Source organism: Cryptotermes secundus, unplaced genomic scaffold (assembly GCF_002891405.2).
Source record: "Cryptotermes secundus unplaced genomic scaffold, Csec_1.0 scaffold305, whole genome shotgun sequence".
Taxonomy (NCBI): domain Eukaryota; kingdom Metazoa; phylum Arthropoda; class Insecta; order Blattodea; family Kalotermitidae; genus Cryptotermes; species Cryptotermes secundus.
Window position 1 is genome coordinate 236,146 of NW_019734353.1, and position 22,658 is coordinate 258,803.

Below are 22,658 nucleotides of genomic sequence, written 5' to 3' on the forward strand. Positions count from 1 at the left end.
TGCACAGAAGAGATGTGTTAAGATTGTTGGTCATACTTATTCTGTGTGATTTAGTCTTGGATGATTTTGGCAGAATTCCTGTACTAGAGATTAATATAGTGTCCTGTGGATTGCACCTGTGGACCAAGTTGTTCACTGATGTCTCAGATTGTTATCTGACAGTGTTTGTTTATATTCTGCTATCTTGTGAAATAATTGTTATTATTTTGTGTAACACCAGCACTTGAATTCTTCTGGAATTGTATATGAATATTCAAAGCTTCTGTTGATATTGCCAGAAATTCAGCAACTGGTACATACTCAGTTTAGGAATTAACGGAAGTTCATTATTCAGATGGGTATTTTTTGTTAGGATCCCATTGATGCGTGTAGAAGGTCCATTGATAATTGTCCAGCTGTTGGAGACAACTATGCTCACACTTGTCAACTATGCCAGGTGAATACATACATTTTTATCTTAATAATTGTGTTTCATAGTTAGAAAACAATTTGTTATATTTTTTATTTAGGAAATTTTGTTTTATTTTTTTCAACTTTGTATTGATGCCACTGTGTACCTTGATGCATGATATGGAGCCATCATATGTGATATAGGCAGAGAGATGGCTGTATTATGGAGAAAGTGTAATATGATATTTTGAATTGTGTTGGTTGTGTAGGTATATTGTACATTTTTCAAATCCATCTTACATGATCGACAACAGATTAGTAATTTGGTTGTACCAATTCTAAATGTTATTCTAGCCACTTAAAAAAAAAAATAGAAGAAAAATAATTCCTGAAGTAATAATTTGAAGATGAGTGTAGAGAAATGTCCAGGGAACATTCAGTACATAAATTTGAAAAACACAGTTAAGTGTCTGAATCCAGATAATTTACTTGTCTATACAGAAATCTTATCTAATAATAATAATAATAATGCAGAGTAATTAAGATAATGAAGCCCTATCCTGCCACATGGGGTTTACACATTGTCTAGGCCTGGCATGTCACTTCAGCAAGGGATTTATGATGAAATATTAAAGTGTTACAAATTAAATTGTCATAACGTGAGGTTCATGTAGAACAACTTAGTCTGTTGATAAATCATGTTTTGTTAGATCATACACTGTGCAAGAGAAATCATGCCAAGGTCAAAATATGACCAGCTCAGCCTTGGTGTGATATCTCCCAGAGATCAGGGAAAGAGTTACAAAGTGAAATTATGATAGCACTGTATTTTGCAACAGTGAGATTGTGTGTAACAGTCATGTGCTAATTGAAACTGAAAGTTTAATAAAAGTTGTATGATTAAGAAGAGATAAGAAAAATATTAAAATGGAGACCAGAACACTAAAATAAGGACATAACAAAGGTAACTGATGACTGTAGTTTGTGCAGTAATTTTGTGTTGAAGTTCATTGTTTGTTGCAGTTTGATGGCAACCAATGCTGCAAGATACCGACTGGCTGCTGGAAAGCATATCTCACTGTTAGAATTTGGTTTGAGGCGAGCACAGGGTCCAGATGGAGGGCTGTCGGCCTCCAAGTATTCATATGTTGGTGAGTGTTCGTGTATATTGAGTATACCCATTACTTTCTATTTTTGTATACGTCCTCATTTCAGAAGCAACTTTTCTTGGGATGCTGCTCTGCTAAAGAACTAGCCAATTGCAGTGTATGGTGTTTGTTGCATACTTCCCAACATCAGTTCATTTTCCTTTAATTATTTTTATACATTGGAACAGCTTAGTGAGCTGAAAGCAAAGGAAAAGCAAGGCTTGTATTATGTTGATATTGTGGCACATAGATTGTTGCTAAGCGGTGACTCTGTAAACAGTGGCTGTTGTTAGGTAATATCCTCAATATGCATGCATTCAACAATAAAACAGTGGGGTTATGCAACCTATTTTTAAGCAACGGTTCAGTAAACACATTTCTGCGGCAATGGACACCAATGCAACAGTAGAAGAATGGTGTTTTCTACGTGGACCATAGGGAGAAGTTATACTTAGGACAGTTTGAAGCAACCAAGCAGTTGTTGGTTGGAGTTGTCAGCAGGTCAGTTATGTGAAGTGACATGAAGTAGCTTGTTGGTGTGTGAGAGACTGGCTATTGGAGACTGTAATAGACTGAGGACACTAGTCTGTGTATGTCAGTGATATGTAAAGTTTAGTTCCAAATGGTGTATACAAGTGCTCAGTACATATTCATAGATATTCATAAATGAATCATGGGGACTTATTTTACTTAAATTTATGTTGGTTTATGAAAATCCATAATTGAACCTTAAAGCTGTTGTCTTTGCTGATTAAAATTAAAGCCTCTATTCTCAATATTCTTCATATTTTAGCAAACCAGTAGCAGATGTTATATAACACAATACACAAAACTGGAATGAACTGTTAATAGGATCCCCTTAAAATTTTAAACATTAACTCTGAAGATCTTTGGAAAGGTCTCGAAAACAGTGGCAAATTTCTGTTTTGTTTTGAAATACCTGTTACAAGTTAGTGGTGTCATATATTTTGAGGAGCAATGATGTTTCAGTCAAAATTTAAAAATCCATAAAACAGTAAATAAATATTTGTCCATATAGTGACTAGACTGTGGGCTAGATAACCGAGGAATGGAGGGGCAGAGAATTTCTCTTCTCACCTGCATACAGAATTGTTTTGGGGTCCCCCCAGCCACCTATCCAGTGGATAACAGAGGTACTTTCCCTGAGGATTTCATTATTGAATAAAATCTGTTGCTAGCAGAGTGTAATGCTCATTTATGGATGGAAACGATATGAAGAAAGGCAGGTTTTATTTTTAATATCTTCATTTAAAGTTCCTCAGTTTGAGGTTTTCCCCTTGCTTTGACCAATGCCAGATCAGTCACGCTCATTTTACACGTGGCCATTTGTTAAAATGTATTCCAGTGCCTGTTTGTAACCATTGTTGTGTGACACTTAACCTTTTTACACATCCTGCTGTAATGTCCATTTTATGACTATGAATGTCAAACATTCAACTTTCATGGCACTTTTCTGACATCTTAGGAATTTTTTGCTGTAACATAGTGGCATTTGTTTCTGGTATAGGGGTTGACAAATTTATATGACTTTATTTTATTCTGTTTAAGGCATTTTGTCTCCATTCTTATAAGGTCTGATTGGCCCATGTGCAGCCCGTTTTATTTAAAACTTTCAACCAAATATTTATTGATATTTTGTTGTACATTTTTACCCACTATTAGACCACTTTACAGTTGATACATGTTAAATTTTATTAATTTTGTACTCAGCCTCATGATGATAATTGAGGAGCTATTTCAAGGAAATAGCAGCTCTGGCCTAGAAAACCGAAATTAACGGCCATGGGGATTCGTTGTGCTGACCACGCGACACCCTCTATCTGTAAATTTTGGCACTAAACTTCACCAAGAAGCGGCGATTGCTTGGTCGGTTTGCTTGCGGACTGAGATCACAGAGTTTTTTTTTATCTTTTGTAAGTTTTCTGTTCTTTTGTGTGATTATTTTGATCATTTATTCCCTCAGAAAACCATATGCTTTGATCTTCTTAATAGCTCTACTCTAAAGTACTTCTCTTATTATTTATTTACTCTGTGTCTTTTTTTAATCCATCTTGTGGGTAATCAAATGGGTAAAATTGCCGAAATGTGATCTGATTCAATGAGTCAGTAATAAACTTTTGGTAAAGTTCTGTTATGTAATGTATAATCAGTGATTGACTTTTGACCTCTTGCTGATTACGTGTGTTTCCAACTGTCTTTGTGTTGAAACAAACTACAGTAAAATCCTGATATAGTGCCCCTCTCTACTATCACTCCCCCATGTGTCACGCTGCCAATGTGTGTGGCAATACTAATGTACATTTTTGTTTCCACCAGCTATACAGACAGCTCCCTCATATATATATATATATAGTTGTAAAAATACTGTGTTCTATAATTTTTGTGCTGACAGATGAAACATACTGAAGCAAGAAGCCTCCTGTTAGGCCTTGGGTAGATAGTTGGGTTGTTGCTTGATGTCATTGGTATAAAGGTGACATTTCAAATCCAGGAATTTATAGGAAATAGATCTGGTGTTGAGAGTGGCATTGCTTTGAAAATGGAAACATTTCAAAGACTTAGCTGTGTACAGTAACATATTGTGGTGTGTAGACACATTGCTATGCAGTGAATCTGTAAGCATTGGCCGTTGCTAGACAATGCCCGCAACACACACACACACACACAGTGAACAGTACAGGAATGGTGTTTTCTATGTCCGCGGAGAGGCCGTTGCTATGCAACGTATGCTGTGACATCACACAACAGTAGTGAGTAGTGATCACGTGACACATGTTTACTTCGATGGATTGTCTGTCCCACGCCTATAAAAGTGAGCAGTAAGATGAAGTCAGTCGAAGCTGGAAGAGCAAATTATAACTAGAAGTAGAGTGACAGTCCTGAATTCTGAGTTTGTTGTTGTAGAGAAAGAAAATAGCAGCGATGGAATGACATGAACGGAGCAAAATGGAACCAGGAGTACAGAAGAATACAGGAGGTCGGTCTGTGAGGATTTAAAATGTGATTGGAAGATTTTATGTGTAATATTTATAGTGATTTGAAGTTATAGTTCCTGTATTGGGATCCGTTGCTAGGAGACAACTAGTGGAAACAGAATTCTAGTGTGTGTGCAATGGTGAACTGGAAAGTGTAAATCAACGATAGTGCTGTATTGCCTGTATTTAAGTGTAATTAAGAGAGAGTGTGTAACCAAAGTGCTAATAAATCCAATCGTCCGAATTAGAACCTGTCATTTTCATTATGCGTACCACCCTACACATCACAATATGAAATTCCAAGGATTCCAGTAAAAGAGGTACAGATACACCCGCCCCCCTTTATTGTGCTGTTTGACAGGTTTAGTGGCATAAGATGATTTCAGGGGTGGCTAAGATGTTTGTTGGAAAACTCCATGAGTGTTTTGAGCTGGCCTCAGTAAGAAAGATTGTAACAGAAAGTTAAAAAAAAATGTATATGTATTTTATGACATTATTGTAAGATGGTACTGTTAACATAGTTGTTAAGTACAGATATTGCATTTACTTCGCAATTTTGCTAGGCAAAAGCAAGTAAACAGCAGTTGCTAGGGAACTTGTAAACACGGTATCTGGCAACAGCAGTACCTATTATGTAACCGTTTTCTATATGTCCGACTCTAGGCTACATAAGAAGATACACTGAGTTACAGTGACAGTCTAGTTCTACCGTTCTACAATACCAGTTCAGTGTTCAAGCATTTCACTATTGTTATCCGTCTGTGTATACTGTGCAGCTACAATAAATCCTATAGGACAGTTCAACTAGTGGTTGTCTCTTCATACGACATCCCACAACCCACAAGATCCAAGTTGCATTATTTGCACACTTTATGGGACTGTAATAATTAATAAACAGAAAACACCCTCAAGTTGTGGACAGAGAATACCACTATAATAGGCTTTGAATGTATTAATAATTTCTATATTGTAATATAGAACATTTCTGTTTCAAGTATTTTCCCATTAGGTTCAGTATTATGAATATTAATATTGTCAGCTTAGCAAAGAAATAAAGCAACAAAGAAACAGATTAGTGGAGGTTGTAAGAATTATTCCTGCAGCTAAATTTTAGTGTCTGGTAATTGCATAACATGAACATACCTGGGACATTTAAATATTTATAGTCACTTTAAAGAGCGTTAACAAAATTTTTCATCAGTCTGTTACAAAAATAGAAACAGTTTCTTCACAAAGGTGATCTGTGAAAGTTGAGCAGTTGACCCCTTGAAGGACCTTGGAGTGGGGGGAGCACCTGCAGCTGATGTTCCCAAGTTGTCAGTGGGTTTTTGGTGCACTTAGTAGGGCCCCTTAAATTGGCCAGCTGCAGAACCACTCCTCTTGGCCTAGAGAAGTTAGCAGTGCCCACTCTTCCTCTTCCCCCAGCCAATTATTATTTTCAAAATGGGATCCTACAGACACTCAACGAACTTAATCACTTCAAATGTGGAGATGAAGCCAGCATGTACCTCTGCAACATTGCCCACATGCATAAGATTTAACAACCCAAGAATGGAATTAATGTAAAATATAGACATGTATGTCAGTGACCATTGTTTATTTTTCTCCTCCCCCTCTACCACACACACACACAGACACACACGTGCTCACCCGCACGTGCCCCTGATGTCCTGGGATATGTGTGTTAGATGCATGTCTGTAATATGGAATGCTGTCTTGTGTGTCATTGGTATTGGAACCTTGGATTTTCTAGATATAGAATCATATGATACGCATGTTTTGAAGTTAAGAGGTGTTAACCACAGCATGTGCTATTGCATCTGGTTATTTGGCTTCATAATATAAGCAGGAAAAGTGTTTGGGAGCCTTGGAATTCACATGAATAAGAATCTATATTTCAATTTGGATAGCTATATTCAGACAAGTTACTGCATGAATGTATGGCAGTCTTTTGTGTGTGAGAGTGTTAGTTTCCCACCCTCTTGATTCTTTCCTTTTCATTGGCTGTGCCAGTTCCCCCTTGGTACTAGGAACAGTAGTGCAGTTATTGATCTCACCAAACTGGTCTGTGCAAGGGCATTCATAATATTGTTTTAGTTTAGTTATGATCAACCTCCTTCACTTAGCCAGGCTGTGAAGCTCACAGATCACTGTGTAGTGCTGATGTTAAGGCCACTGTAGCTTTACCTCCATTCTCCAATACATCTTCATGGCATGAGCGTATATATAAGGCCTTAACCCTTTTTAACATTTTCATTCTCTTTATTGGTTATTCTGATTGGAGGATATAGTCTGTATAACATTAGGTGTTTGTGGCTGAACAAGTCTCAGCGCTTAGTTCCCATCTCTGCATCTTATAGTGACTTTGGTTGTGTGGCTGAGTGACTGTTCACTTCACCAAAGTAATTGTGTGTGTTACATTTCCTTAGTTTGTTTGATGATGATTTCTCAGTATAGCATCAGTTGGTATGGTAAAGATTGATGATTTGGGAGGGACATAGAAGATACTTGTTATGTCCTGTTTTAAGGTATTGTCAGATCATTTTCCTGTAGGTCCTGAGGAAAATCACAGATCCGATCACACAGCCTCATCCAATGGAAAGTAGTAGCCGTTCCTTTTGGGGTATGTGGTTGGTTCGCAAGTTCTCTAGATATATGAATTACATACTGAAAGATGTCAGTCTGTAATTAATCACATATTTTACATTGTTCTAGAAAGTCATGGATTTTGATTTTGTAAGTACAACGGTAAAATTGAAAGGATAAGGGGGAAGGGGTGATAATATTAAAATAGGTCTTTGAGGATTAAGGTGTGATAGTAAAGTAAGGTAAAATAAAGGTGTCCCTGCAACAGGCTGTAGAGGCCCATAGGGTTGTGAGATGTTGAGGTTCCCACATTTTCTAGACAATTGGCTCATAGATGGCGGTAAGGTTGTCAGCCTTACACACTCACCACCCTTTACCCCCAAGAATGTTCCTGGTACTCATTTCTCTTAGAGTCTGAGCCGACCCCAGGGCCATAGTGCAGCTGGAAGGATTAGGTAAATTGAAAAAATCCACCTCATTGGGATATGATCCCACGACCTTCTGTCTTGTAGCATAGTGCCTGAACCAACTACACCACCGTGTGCCCCTAAGGTGTGATAGTATTGATTGTAAATGGGTCTGAAGGGAAGAAAAACCATGGCATTTTGGCACAGTTGCAGACAAATTAGATTCTTTTGAATAGCAGGCTCCTCATTGATGGACACAGTATATTGGATTAATTATTTTTAGCATAAGCCAAAAATAGCTGAATGCAAGCAGTTGAACTAAACTTATTCAACGTTTGAGATCTTTGGCAGAATATGATGGTAAAACAACGCTCACATTATCAAGTCGCTCTCTCCTGCTTCTTCTTCTGCCCCTTTCTTTATTTTTCTTTTTTCTCTCTGTCTCTTCTTTTGTATAATGAAGTAATGACCAGTGTCATTCTTCACATGTCCTGTACATTACATTCACTATTGTGGCATGTAGACCCATTGCTAGGCAATGACCACAAAATAAGCAACTATACAACAGCTGTTGTTAGATAACAGTTGCGCAGACAAGCATGTCTCAATGGCAAGAATTGCACTGCAGTAGAGAAACGGTGTTTTCTGTGCAGAGATGTGAGCAGGACAAATTAGGAGTTGCAGTGATTTAGATAACTGCTGGGGTTCAGTTGTTGTGAGCTGTTGTGGTGAGAAACTGGTAGCTGAGGCTGGGGACAGTTTAGGAGCCCAAAGGAAGGGAACATTTCCCTGTTGGAAGTCTCAGCCAGGCGTGGTAGCTGAGGCTGGGGACAGTTCAGGAGCCCAAAGGAAGGGAACATTCCCCTGTTGGAAGTCTCAGCCAGGCGATGGCTAGAAGAGATGTGACTGAGAGGACCTAGTGTGTTCTGTAGTCGTTTATGAAGTGTGTAGTACAGTGAAAGCATAATCCATATTTTCAGTTACAAGTTGTGAGAGTTCAATAAATTCGATTATTAACCCCAAACTCATCTATAGTCACTTGATCACGTGACAGTATATAAGTTTCACGGTTAAGAGTTGTGGGTAGTGGAAGTGCTAGGGTTGATTTCATTCCTTCATAGCGTGTAGATGTTGGTGTGCATTCTTCGTAACCACCACTCATCTATTTCTTGCCCCAACCACTTAATTTTGGAAAATGCACTCTCCTCGTGCAGATAAGATATTGTGTTATGAACCAAGGAAAAGATTCTTAAGGTGTAGAGAGTTTGGAGAAAAAAGTCTAAAATGTGTATTTATTAAATTATGGTACACAGAATGTGGAAAACAAGCAAAATTCAGTGTAGAAATTTCTCCACGTGAGTTATTTTTGTGAGAAATTAACAAAGTTAAGGTTTATAGAAAGTTATTGAAGTTACTGAAGAGTTGCCGAGCATCTTTCTTTGTTCTTATTCCCAAGATATATTAAAACGTTAACTTTTAGCTTGTTCAACTTCACATTCATTACAGGTAAAATAATAATAGATATGAAGTCATACATTGGTTTGAAATGAGCTTTGTATAGGAAATAACATTTTTTTTTGTTTTTCTTTAATACCAGGATCAATATCTGATGAGAAAAAGATAAAACTATCACTGTAACAGGCCTTGGAGGCCCACAGGGTTGTGAGACATTGAGGCTCCCACATTTTCCAGTCAGTTCACAGATGGCAGTAAGGTTTTCAGCCTTACGTGCCAGTCACTCTTTACCCCCAGGAAGATTCCTGCTACTCATTTCTGTTAGAGGCTGAGTTGACCCCAGGGCCATAGTGTGGCTGGAAGGATTAGGTCAATTGAAGGATCCTTTGATCTCATTGGGAATTGAATCCGTGACCTTCCAGCTAGTAGCATAGTGCCTCAACCAACTCTGCTACTGCTTGCCTCCATCAGTATCTGGACTATATAATGTAAAATGGTAGGATGATTGATAAATGAGGAATTGGAAAGGGTTTGGAAGGAAGTAGTTGTGGCCTAATCAAGATACTATCCAACAATTTGCTTGGAGGGGCTGAGGAAACGCCTAAAATATAACTCAGGTTAATTGGTTTACCAACCAAGATTCAAACTTATACCTCTCAGATACAAGCCTAGAGTATTAGTGCTACACTAGCCAACTTGATAGCTAGCTGTTAAATGTTTTAAAGACACATGAACACTTGTATGTGGGGCACCTTGTACTTTGCAGGAGCTTGACGCTAGTCAGTCTGACTGGTACGTAGAGACACAACACTGCAGTCTTCAACCCTTCATGTTATACCATTCCCATACTGCAGTAATTACTGCACCACACGATCAGTGGCACAAGGTTCTATTATTGTATTCACGGTGCAGAACTTTTCTCTTCTTTTGAGGTCAGGCAAGTTGTGAGACTCTCCTCAATTTACTGAAATGTTGGGGAGTTTTGCTAGCTCAGTTAGTAAAGTGATTAACTGTGAAATGGATGGCAGGGTGCTTTAGAAACTTTTCTGTTTACAGCCATGTTCAGAATGACACTGGGGATGCCTGAAACCTTTATCCATTTAATGCTTGCCATAACATTTTATATTGTCATGTTAATTTAATTTAACTTAATTGATTTCTTAGAATATCAGAATGTTCCATTTAAGATGTTTCAGTTTCCCACATCTTCAGTCTTAACCTCTGTACATTATGTGGTCATAAATATAAAGATAGAAATATGGGAACAAAGTAGTTAATATATGGACTTCCATGACATATCAGTACTGTTCCTGATTTACATTTGAATATGAACGTAGCCATGGTTATGTATGCAGACAGGAAACATTGTAAAAGAAATGTTAACTGATTTCAGCATGACTTTGTCCCCTCCAAATACTAAAAAATTTATTTTAGGGAAATATGTTTTAGGAATGTTAACTATTGAGCTGGCTGAAGTGGGAACACTGTACCAGGGAGATATAATAGGCAGGTGGGTACTAGCAAGATGATAAGCTCAGTGATAAGATACCTTGTATGCATTTGGGAGATGCTGGGCAGAGGCACAGCAAAGTTTTCCATGGGTTTAGTCCTTCCAAGTGAATGCTGGGATGCTGCTTTAAAATAGACCATATCTACATCCTCCCCAATGCTTCCATTTCACTGTACATGGCCATCCTTTATCTTATTCAACACTAAATAGCCTATTTAGCTGAGATTGCAGAGCTGGAATAGTGGAGTCGTTATAGTGACTAGCTACAGGCTGGGCAGACAAGGGGTCAGAGTTTGAGTCCCAGTGAGGGCAAGATTTTTGCCCTCTCCACATTGTCCAGACTGGCTCTGGGGCCTATCCAACCTCCTGTTCAGTGGGTCCAGGGGCTCTTCCCCCGGGGGTAAAGCAGCTGGGGCATGAAGCCGACCACTCACCCCAACTAATGCCAAGGTCAAGAATATGTGGATCTATACATCCACCCCTCCCATACATATTCATGGTGCCCTTCTTAATTATGCACAAGGACAACTATACCTTTTTTAAGCTGAGATTGCATTATTAAATTGCTTAGAAACTTATCTGCCTAGTGAAAATATGTACTGTAACCTTTCTGAGGACGTGAATATACGTATAGGGGGTGATCAAAATAATGGAAACACTAAGAAGTTGAAGAATGAAATTTGTTTGCATTGACTACTTTGAAAGAACTTCAGTTGGCAACACTGAATGTTCTTCTGTTTGTTTACACTTTGTGATGCTTGTGTCAGTGCAGTAGTAATTGTGTTGCGTGACAGTCCACGTGAAAGAATCAGAAAATGGGAGACTTGTTTGATTTTGAAACAAGGCAGATTGTTGGTGTGCGTTTAACCCTTATATGCTCAGCACGCCGATCCATTGGTGCGTCAGGTAATGGCCAGAACACTCAGGCAGCCAATTTATTGGCTCCAAATCAAGCTCATTTGGTTACATAAATGGCTCAGAGGTGGCAACATAAGACAGTACCTAATTCTCCAAGGTCTGTATCTTAGTTTTGCACCCAGTTGGCATTCCTTTGCTTACAAAACATATGTTTTTAAACAAATTAAATGTGTTGGGCTGACATGTTCACTTGGTTGAATACTTTCTTGGTCTGTGGTTTTAGTTATTTTACTAATAATATATCATAGTTTATTGGCAGTATTTTGTTTTTGTAATAAGGGGACATGACACCAGATCCACAAGGCCACACAGTCCATGATCTACTCACATAGCAACCCCCCCCCCAGCTTAAGGGTTAATGCCCTCCCATTAACCTTGCCTTTCTCCCACCTGACACAATATCCTATACCTGCTCTAACCTTGCTCCTGTCCCAGACCCTTCCCCTCTCCCTCTCCACCGATTTCCCGTGTAGACCTGTCCCCTTCCTTCCCTGCTTTCATATAGCTGAGTTTATTTGGAACATTAGTCTGCTTGCACCTGTTCTCACTGTCTCTTCGCTTGCGGATTTTCTTATTTTTCCTTCTACCCTGAAGATGGAGGCGATACGTTCCTCCGAAACGTCGGTTAACACCACATTACATGGTGCCACATCCCAGAAGACTGCTTTCTTCAGGTTATATATTATTTGTTATATTTTTCAGAGTTCTTACTACATATAGTTATTTTCCATTTTTAACTGCACAATGGCTGGTCCAAGCTCTAGGTTAGATGGCTGTGACATGTTGGAAAATTTAGATGGTGATAATGACTATATTCTGGAAAGTTACACTGATAATACAAGTGAAGAAGAAGGTGCCACACCCTCAGTTGCTCACCCTGTGTCTCACAGCGAAGAGGGTGATTTGAATGATGGAAGACTACAGAATAAATCTGTCACTTGAGCAACCTCTCCCTCTGCCTTTCTAATTCCAAGAACTGTCTGAACATAAGCATATGCCTCCTCCTGTTGCTTACTTCCATATCTTCTTCACAGACATGATCCTTACCCTCATAAGGCAGAATCCAACAGATAAGCACAGCAAATTCATGTTATATGTGTCTGCTGAGAAGCCCATAAACCTGTCTCTTCTACCAGACCACATTCAGTGGTTCCCACTGTGGTTTGTTATACAAGGTTTGACAATTTAATTCCCAGAATGGTCCTGTGAAAGCAAAATTTGCTTACCTGTGCCCTAGCAGCTGCTCTCGCCTTTGAAATACTTTGCTTGTAAAGCTATGCACTTCAAGAGATGATGGTGCCACTGCCAGATACAGTCTTGAAAATTGTTTTCCAGAATACATCACAGTAATGTCACGTTGCATTGGATGTCAGGAATGTCAGCAAATCTTTGTCACTTCAGGGCATTTTTTAATTTTGGAAAGAGCCATAAAATGGAAGGGGCTAAGTCATGTGAATAAGGTGGGTGGTCCGTTTTTGTAATGGATTTCTTAGCCAGGAACTTGTGAGCTTTTAATGCATCATGCACTTGGGGCATTGTCATGGCAGAGAATCCTCTTGTCAGGCCAAAGTTTGGGTCTGTTCCTTTGAACAAATTCCCATAATATTGTCAGCACTTCCAAAAAACACTGTTGATTTACAGTTTGTCCTTGTGCAGTGAATTCATAGTGAGCTATCCCCTTGTGGCACACAGTAGTGTAGTTGGTTGAGTCAGTGTGCTATAAGCCTGAAGGTTGTGAGATCAAATCCCATTGAGGTCACTGGATTTTTCAACTGACATAATCCTTCCAGCTGCACTATGGCCCTGGGGTCAATTCAGCCTGTAACAGAAATGAGTACCAGGGATTTTCCTGGGAGTAAAGAGCAGCTGGCACTTAGGCTGACAGCCTTACCACCATCTATGAGCCAGCTGTCTACAAGATGTGGGAGCCTCGACCTTTCACACCCCTATGGGCCTTCACGGCCTGTTAAAGGGCCGGCTTTACATTTTTTTTTTTTTACTATCCCCTTGTGATCAAAGAAACACAAGCCGCGAGTGAGGCGTGTACTTTCTTGGGTGAGGTGAATTCTATGTTTTTCACTGCATGCTGTGGCGTTTTCTTTTTCTGGGTCATGTTGAAAACACCATGTTTCATCACTGGTAGCCCTATCAAACATCTCCGCATTGTGTAAAAGATCAGATGAAATTTGAAGCTGGTGTTTCTGGTCATCTGTCAAGTTTTGAGGCACCATCTTTGCAGAAATGTTTCTCATTCCAAAATCATCCTTAATAATCTGCCACACTGTTTCCCTGTTCATATTCAATTCTGCTGTTAGTCTCACACCAAATCTTCGATCTGAGAGCACCAAGGTTAATTCTCTGTCCACATTTGCATATATTCTTTGGGTTTTTGGCTGCCCAATTCTTGGGTCATCTTGCAGTTCTTATTGCCCTTCCTTGAACCACCTATGCTGTTCAAAAACACTTGATTTCTTCCCAGCGTATTCACTATAAGCCACTGTTAATACAGCTGACGTTTCACTAGCACTTTTACCAAACTCCAGATTCTTGTCACTCATTTCTCTGCCAACAATATACCATGGACACATACTACTTCCTCTGGTCTTTGGGAAGGAACGAATCATTTGGTCTGTGGCTTAAGTAAATGCGAGTTGGAACATGTCCAAACATGATTGGGTACATAAGTTTGCCTGACTCAGCATTCCAATGACACGCTGCAGCCATTCTGGGAATGTTTAGTGTGAAACGACATAGAAAGTAATCATGTCTTGGGTGTAGACAGGGGTACTTTTGATAGTACGAACATGAACTGAACTATATTACCTCACTGAGGATTTTGTGCATAGTGTTGGAACAGGAGATTATTGTCTTTTGGGATGTCATTCTGTGTAGTCTGCTAGGTCTATATCGACATTTTGGAGGATTGTTATGTTTCCATATTCAGTTGACTCTCAATATGGAAGTGGCATATCATCCTGAAACATTATAAACATTGTCAGACTACACAACATCACATGCCAGAAGATGATAATCGTCTTTTCTAGTAATGCTGGTGTGTTTTGTCTAAATGTGCAACTATATGTTAAATGCTGAACCATAAAATATCCATGAGTAATTTTTCAGGTGGGTTCGATGGAACAAGCAATGTCTTGGCTGGAAAACTGTACAACATCCCAGTGAATGGGACACATGCCCATGCCTATGTGACGTCTTTCTCTGACCTCAGTGAACTCAAGACCAAGGTGATTATGGTTAGCATAATGAGGATAGGCATTCTAAAATTTCTCTTTTTTTTCTGACATAGTTTAGTGTAAACTTTGCATACTTAAACTTTTTTTAAAATATTGAAATTGTCTAATGGACATTCAGTACTACCCACCAGAGCACTGTAAAGCTGCCTGATATAGCTGCTTGCACCTATTGCATCATCTGGTCCCTGAGCTGTTTACCAGAGTGAGTCATGTGCTATGTGACATGGGCATTCATAAACTGATGAATTAAATTATACAGTAAATAATCGATTTAACGGACCATGATTTAACAAATCTTGGATATAATGGACAAAGTTCTTTGGTAATTCCCTGTTTTTCTCCGGTGGATATGTCGGTACTTCCTCCTGAGAGATGATGTCAGTCTTTCGCCAGACTACATAATGTTTAATTATTTTTCTTGTTAAAAGAGAGACAAGTAGTTTATTATTATTTATTCTGATTTTCTAATGCATGATATGTAATGGTGAAATTTGTCATTTTTCATGTATATACGGGTTGTGCTTCAGAATTATATCACTTGTTATTTAACAAATTTTTGGTTTCATACAGACACTATTTTATGGACATTTGGACTTAACGGACATTCAGCAATATAGGACACCCTCTTTTCCCAATTAGTCCATTAAATCAAGTATATACTGTACATTTATCCAAACTGGACCAGAATGCAGCAATTTACATGTAACAGTGTGTGCCAGTAGAGAGTCAATAAAGAACGCCGGCAGTGTATGGAAACTGTCAAAGAATGCTGCAGACACATGTCTCAGGTTTGACAGTCAGAAGCAGATGTGTGGACCCTGATTCATCGCACCTGCACAAATTGTACCTGTGAAAAGAGCTACATGAAGCAACAGTCTTGTTTTCATTAATGCTATGAATGAATGCATGCATAGGGGGTAGACCAAAGTTATTGGGCCCTTGCACCAGGTGCAAGCCTTAAATAAGCTATGCAGACATCTGCACTTGCAAAGACAACCCCATACGCGACTTGTGGGAACAATGGACAAGAAAGGTACAAAATTTTAGACAAAACATAACAGTGGGCTTGCATATGGAAAGGGTGAGCCGCTGCAGTGTAAACAACTGAAGACAAGTGGACGACATCCCATACGAGGTGAAATTAGGAGTTTTATATAATCAAAACTTTTAACGATTTTGAATTAATTTTAAATGTAGTGAACTGTACCATGTAAGAGTTTTAACACACAATAGTTGAGTTCAGTTGTAACATTTTAATTATGAAATGTTCGGTTACCTGCCTGTGAAATGGACAATACTCAGTGCAGTGTAGCAGGATTGGCATAATGGAACACCTGAGGATGGCCGTTTGGGGCCGAAACATGTTGTGTTAATAACGAAAGTAAATGTGAATGAAGAAATAAATAGTTGCATTATTGACAGAAAATTGTATGAAAACAAGGTTGAATGAATATGATATTTAATTTCTTTATTAAAACTGTCACAACAGAACAATATTAAGGTCAGTGCCAAACTAGGCACTGACCTTAATGTTGTTGTCTTGTGATGGTTTTAATAAAGAAATTGTATATTATAACATAACAGGATGCATGAAATGAAAAATATGATATTTATTTCTTACATTGAAGTGCCATAGATGAAAGCTTGAATTTATTATGTTCAGTGTTGCATGATGTGTTGCAGAATTAATGAATTTGATGTGTGTGTCGTACGTTATGCTGGTAGGTTCTTGCACATCGCAGCACTGGTGTCCTTCACGATATGCTGGACCTGTGTACCCAGTGGCGTGAGAAGCTTGCACCACTGTTGTCACTTCCAGCCTCAGAAGCATCAGATGGAGAGCTGGCAGCATGGATCTCATTCGCCATTGCATTTCCAACAGGCTTCATGGCTCTAGTCGACACGTACGATGTTAGGAGGTATCTTAGGGCGGCGCGTGCCTGGCCTGGCTTGATTGCATGCTGTTTGTGACATAACAACACTTGTGACAGTAATATGTCATTCTGAGTCAAATTTGTGAACTTCTCTGAAATTATGTAGATGATGTAGAGTGCAATTGTGAGCCAGTTGATAACCAGAATCATTTCTGATCTCTCCTATATGTCAGAATGTTCAAGTGTACACTTGCCTTGAATGCGTTGGCATTTATGCAGTGATAAACCTTGGATAGGTAGAAATACTGTAACCAAATAGTTGAGAAAGGAAGAGCATTAAGACCAGCAAAGGCTCATACAAGCCTTTTGGCCAATCAACCAGTTACATAATTTTTTTTTATTTACAGTATTGACCCTGCCAGTGTGAGGTTGATCTTGACTAGTGATGATAAGCCATTGGCATGTGAGGAAAGTTATGATTGTCATCTACAGAGGGTTAGGAATGAAAGTCTGGCTTTTCTCCTATTTAGTGACATATCATTGAGCTTGAAATCTCACTATCTGTCATCTATTAATGCCATTCCTTTTCCATGTAAATTCATAATATGTAGATGCTTATTGTGCCTACTGTACACTTTTTTTGTGTATTAAACGTGGTGTAGGACATTTAAGTGTGTTGCATTAGATGTGGCAAAGAATTAGTTTGCAAATGAAGAATGTCAGTCAGGAAAGAAGAAAAAAGGCTGGAAATTTTAATTAGGTTATCCACTACCATCTCATCATCTTAGATGATAACAGGTGTCTGGAGACCAGAGGCTCATGGTTCAGGGTGTTGAGGCTCTTTTCCCATGACTGATTTTTTTCATGACTGACTTTTTAAAGAAGGAAGCAAGGGTTGTTTCTTCCCTCCACATAGTTTTTCATTTAATATTGTCTGATAAGATGCAGCAAATCCTTTATAACAACATAAGTGCAGGGACTTCTTACATGTATGTCCCCCCCCCCTAGTTTCTTGGCCACAGAAATGTGGGAACTTGGTTAATGAAGACTTGTATAGCAGGGGCCACCTGTATAAAATATAATCATGTTCTGTTATATCGACCATTAAGGAAAACCTTAACCCTTTTACACCCTTGCGTTCATATATAGAAAGGACTTAAAAAGTGAGTGATTTAGTAGTGTAGTTGGTTTGAGGCACTATGCTACAAGCTGGAAGGTTGTGGGTTTGATTCCCGATGATGTCACTGGATTTTCCAATTGACCTAATCCCTTCAGCTGCACTATGGCCCTGGGGTTGACTGAGCCTCTAACAGAAATGAGTACCAGGAATCTTCCTGGGGTTATAGGGCATCTGGCTCATAGAGCTGGCAGCCTCACTGCCATCCGTGACCAGCTGGTTGTCTAGAAAATGTGGGAACCTCAACGTCTCACAACCCTATAGGCCTCCACAGCCTGTTACAGGGATAGCATTACCTTTATCTGTTTCTTCATGTTCATCATCTTTTCCTCCTCCACACTTGTTCTGATTTCTCCTTTCATTTTCATTCTTGTACAGTTTCTCTTCCCCTTTTCCTTTTCATTATTTCTTTCTTCTCTTCATATTGCCTCTTTTTGAATACCTTCTCTTCTTTACCTCCTTTTTCTCCTTTCCTTTTTCTTGCTTCTTCTTTAGCACCTCCTTTTCCTGCTCTTTTTTTCCTGATCTTCCTCCCCAACACCTTTATTTCTTCATTCTTCTTCCATGCCTTCATTTCTTTTTGAATCTCTTATCTCTTGATTTCCTCATTCATATTCTCACTTTCATCCACTTTGTCTTGCACAGTTGTGTCTTTTTGGGTCTGAAAGAACTAAGAAAACATTCTTATAGTAGTGCCTTTGTGGCATGCACCTCACCAGTAAAACAAGCACCGCACATGTGCCATATATGCATTACATGCCTCTTTTAAAATCAGTTGAGGCCCAACTAATTGAAATAGAAATTAGAATGTACAGATGACTTATATAATTGTATTAAACATAGTAACTCATGTCTTCTGGGGTGTAACATCGTGTAGTCTGGTACATTATCTGCCACAGTCTCCACAATAGGAGGGCACTTCTGCCTTTAATGTGGAGGCAGCAGGTTCCTCCAAAATGTTGGTAACAATCTGCCAGACTGCATGGTGTCACATGACAGAAGACTGTAATCTTCACAGTAGCCCATAGTTGGCATGTTCTGTTTGCAGCTGTCCGAGTAAGTTCAAAGTTCTGTTAATCTCATACTTGCACTCTTTTGAAATTCAGTTGTCCACAGTAGAGCTTGACAGCCATTGTTGCCAATCACTTTATAACTGCTTCAAATAAGTAATTTAATATTTTCACATATTGTTTGACTCCATGGATAACTTTGAGTTCAGTCAGAATTTTAGATAACTTTTGGAATTACATATTTGCAAGAATGAAGTATTAAAAATATTACTGGTTGCTAGTTAAATGATCAGAGCCTTAAAGTGTTAAGAGCTAGGAAAACTACTGAGCTGTTGCTGCCTGTGTATCATTGCCAAGAACAGAAAGTGTGTGTGCTGGTTCATGCGTCACTAATATTGATTCGCATTAGTACTGACAGTCCATTGGGTACCAGGGCCCTCTTCCCCTAAAGCATGAAATTGATGGTGACTTCCATTTAATGTCAAGGTCTGAAATGCATGGACCTATACCTCTTTGTTCTCTGCATGCCTTGATAAGGTGGTATTACATGTAGGGGTGACATTTTATTGGTAATAAATACCATTTGATGGGATATATATACATGTTACAGAAGAATTAACTATAATTTCACCACATTTCTCTTGCTGTTCTTTTGAAAATAATGTAGCGTGTAAGAGATCTTCTGCAAGATCAGGTGGTTAGACTACTGGACTGGTGTTTTTGTTCAGCAACTGGCAACACTTGTAAGATACAGTGTTTGAATATGAGGTAACATATTTGGACATTTCTGTGTAAAAAAGTGGAGCAGTTTGTTTTGTGGTAACAGTAAGTGTTTTATTTGTGCAGTATTTTGTTCCTCTTTCTGCCTGTCAGACCAAAACTAATGGGAAAATGTATTTAGGTCTTTAGTGAGATTATTGGAAGAACCTGACGCTTTGGAAAAGAAAAGATGACTCATGATGAGGCTTGTGTCTTTGAGTTCAGTCAAAAAATAAATCATCATCATAAGCAAAATTGTTGGAAGAACCTGACATCATCAAAAAGAAAAGATGACCTGATAAGATTTTGTCTTCCAGTATGATCCAGAAGGAAGACACCAAGGTAGGCAAGGTTGTTGAAACAAGCAGATATTTTAGAAAATAAGAGGGGACTCATTGTGAGTCTTGGTTCTTCTGATAAAATCCAGAAAATAAACATCAAGGCATGCAAGGTTATCAGAGGGACATGACATTTTCAGAAAGAAATGGTGACGTGATAAGATCTGGGTCTTCCAGTGTGATCCAGAAATCAGACGCTGAGATAGGGAAGATTGTTGGAAGAAGCTGATATTTTAGAAGAGAAGAGGTAACTTGTGATAAGGCTTGGGTCATCTAGCTTGATCCAGAAACAAAGTATCAAAGATTGTTAGAAGAATGTGACATTTTGGAAAAGGAAAGATGCCTCACGAAGAGGCTTGGGTCTTCCAGCACAATCCAGAAATAGAACACCAAGGAGGCAAAATTTCTGGAACAAATTTGTATTTTGGAAAAGAAAAGATTCTGCATGATAAAATGTATTAAAGAAATCATCCATAATGAATTTGTTACACTGGAATAGGGCAACCAACGAGTTGTTGTACCTTCAAATTTTGGGACAGCAGTTCATTTTGGCCAGACAAAAGGAATTGAATCATGACAGCATGCCTTTCTACACATCATTTTCAAGAAAGCAGTTTTTAGAAAACCACAATTTAATATTCACTATAGTTGCCTGATTTTACTCTAGATGACTATGTTTACAAAAGTAAAAATGATATTCAGAGGTTTTCATTTTAAATCATTTGAAGACATTCAGAGCATTGTGATTACAGTACTGAGGAAACATTTAGAAGATGATTCCCAGGAATGGCAGAAATATTGGAATGTGCATATAAAGTGAATGTATGAAAATGACTGTATTAACCAATGGTTAGTGACTATTTTTATCTTTACATAAACAGACTGGTTATTAATTGTGAGACTTTTTGCCACTCATTGATGTTGGATAAAGTGTGATACCAGTATATGCTTCCTGGGTGAAACCCTCAGGGCATTGCCAGGTTGCCAACAACAGGAAGACTTTATGGAGAGAATATCTTGAATAATCTTCAAGAATTCTTTGAGTACCAGAGTGCAAAGTTTGTTCAAAATTGTTCTGATATAACACATAAGGCGACTGAATGTTGAGATAAAATGTGCTTTAATGTAACATGAAGTTATTGATTTTTTTCAATTAACCTAATCCTTCCGGCCGCACTATGACCCTGGGGTTGACTCAGTCTCTAACAGAAATGAGTACCAGGAATTAATTAAATAATTTTCCTGTGGAGTAAAGTGTGGCCAGCGTGTAAGGTTGACAGCCTTACCGCCATCTTTGAGCCGATTGTCTAGATAATGTGGGACCCTCAACGTCTCACAACCCTATGGGCCTTCACAGCCTGTTACAAGGATAGCTTTACTTTTTTCTTACTATTATGTAACATTAGAATATTGATGATATGCCTCATTGTGACCTTATATTAATTTGACAGATCTGTAGTTTTATGGCAGTGTATTAAAGCAGGAGGTGAGATTGAGTATTGAAGTATCAAACAGGATACATTTTCCTGTCGAGCACTACGAATTGCTGTGTTTCTGTAATAGTTGGCATCTGTGTCTCAGCCTCTACTTCTAAATTTTGTCACTGAACTCTTTTTGATACTGTTATTTGGATGGCAGTAACTTGTCATTGTCATTTCTGCAGTTCTTGTTGTTTATTTAAAAGGGAGTATTTATCTGCCAGAGAGAAAAAAAAAACAAAGAATTTCAGTTTTATGAATGGCATAAGTTATGTGGTACTTAGTTTTGGAATGTATGCACAACTTCAAAACCATAGAGAAATTATGTATAGATGACTGTTATCTTTATTTTCATCAGTGTAGTACTGAGGGTACTTGTCACTTCACCGTACAATTACTGGCACCATTAACTGATTTGCACATGGTACAGACCTAGAAAGTACTAATTCCGTTGATAGTGAGGGTAGGTTTGCAGACTGTATCGTAGCTTGCTGTTCATTAAAAGTGATTGAACTTGAAGATTTAAAGAACTTCAGATTCTATATATGAGACAAACTCCGTCTTAAGTGCAACAATTTAATTGTAGTACTTTCTTCTTCCCTTCTTCCACACTACATGTTTCGGCCCTAAATGGCCATCATCAGGTGTGTATTCTTACGTAGCTGCTACACTGCCCATAGTTCAAAATTTAAAATCACCAGTCTTTCTAATTGTATGTATGTATAAAATCTTTGATAATCTACTCGCGTCAATTTGATTTTAAAATTGGCACTTTTTTGAAAATTCAATTCAGATTAAAATGTCTATAAATTTACTCTTCATTTTCTTTTTCCAAATTTTTAAAAATGAACAGTAAATTTATAGACATTTTAATCTGAATTGAATTTTAAAAAAAGTGCCAATTTTAAAATCAAATTGATGTGAGTAGATTATCAAAGATTTTATACATACATACAATTAGAAAGACTGGTGATTTTAAATTTTGAACTATGGGCAGTGTAGCAGCTACGTAAGAATACACACCTGATGATGGCCATTTAGGGCCGAAACATGTAGTGTGGAAGAAGGGAAGAAGAAAGTACTACAATTAAATTGTTGCACTTAAGACGGAGTTTGTCTCATATATAGAATCTGAAGTTCTTTAAATCTTCAAGTTCAATCACTTTTAATGNGATTCTTTTTACAGAAATATTTTAAAAAATTCTGCTACAGGAGTAGGCATAGAGCTACCATATTTACCAGAATATAGGACATTTTCAGATCAAAATACTTCAAAGAACTAATGTTTATATCACCAGTAGTAGTACAAAGCACTGAGTTCTAGCGTGGCTTTTGTTTCTATCTGTATTATAACAGCAGGG

At 38.3% G+C, this 22,658-nt stretch overlaps 1 protein-coding gene across 5 annotated transcripts in view; it reads left to right on the forward strand.

Moving 5' to 3' along the window:
- Window positions 1–22,658, forward strand: part of LOC111868832 (nicotinate phosphoribosyltransferase) — a 53,931-nt gene that overhangs the window by 12,027 nt on the left and 19,246 nt on the right. For 3 of the 5 annotated variants that reach the window (XM_023859847.2, XM_023859849.2, XM_023859853.2), the window contains exons 4-7: window positions 353–436; window positions 1,414–1,541; window positions 14,534–14,652; window positions 16,387–16,580. In XM_023859847.2, coding sequence (XP_023715615.1) covers window positions 353–436; window positions 1,414–1,541; window positions 14,534–14,652; window positions 16,387–16,580 — 525 coding nt within the window. The remainder of the gene's footprint in view (window positions 1–352; window positions 437–1,413; window positions 1,542–14,533; window positions 14,653–16,386; window positions 16,581–22,658) is intronic. The other 2 variants (XM_023859848.2, XM_023859850.2) reach the window with 1 other exon arrangement.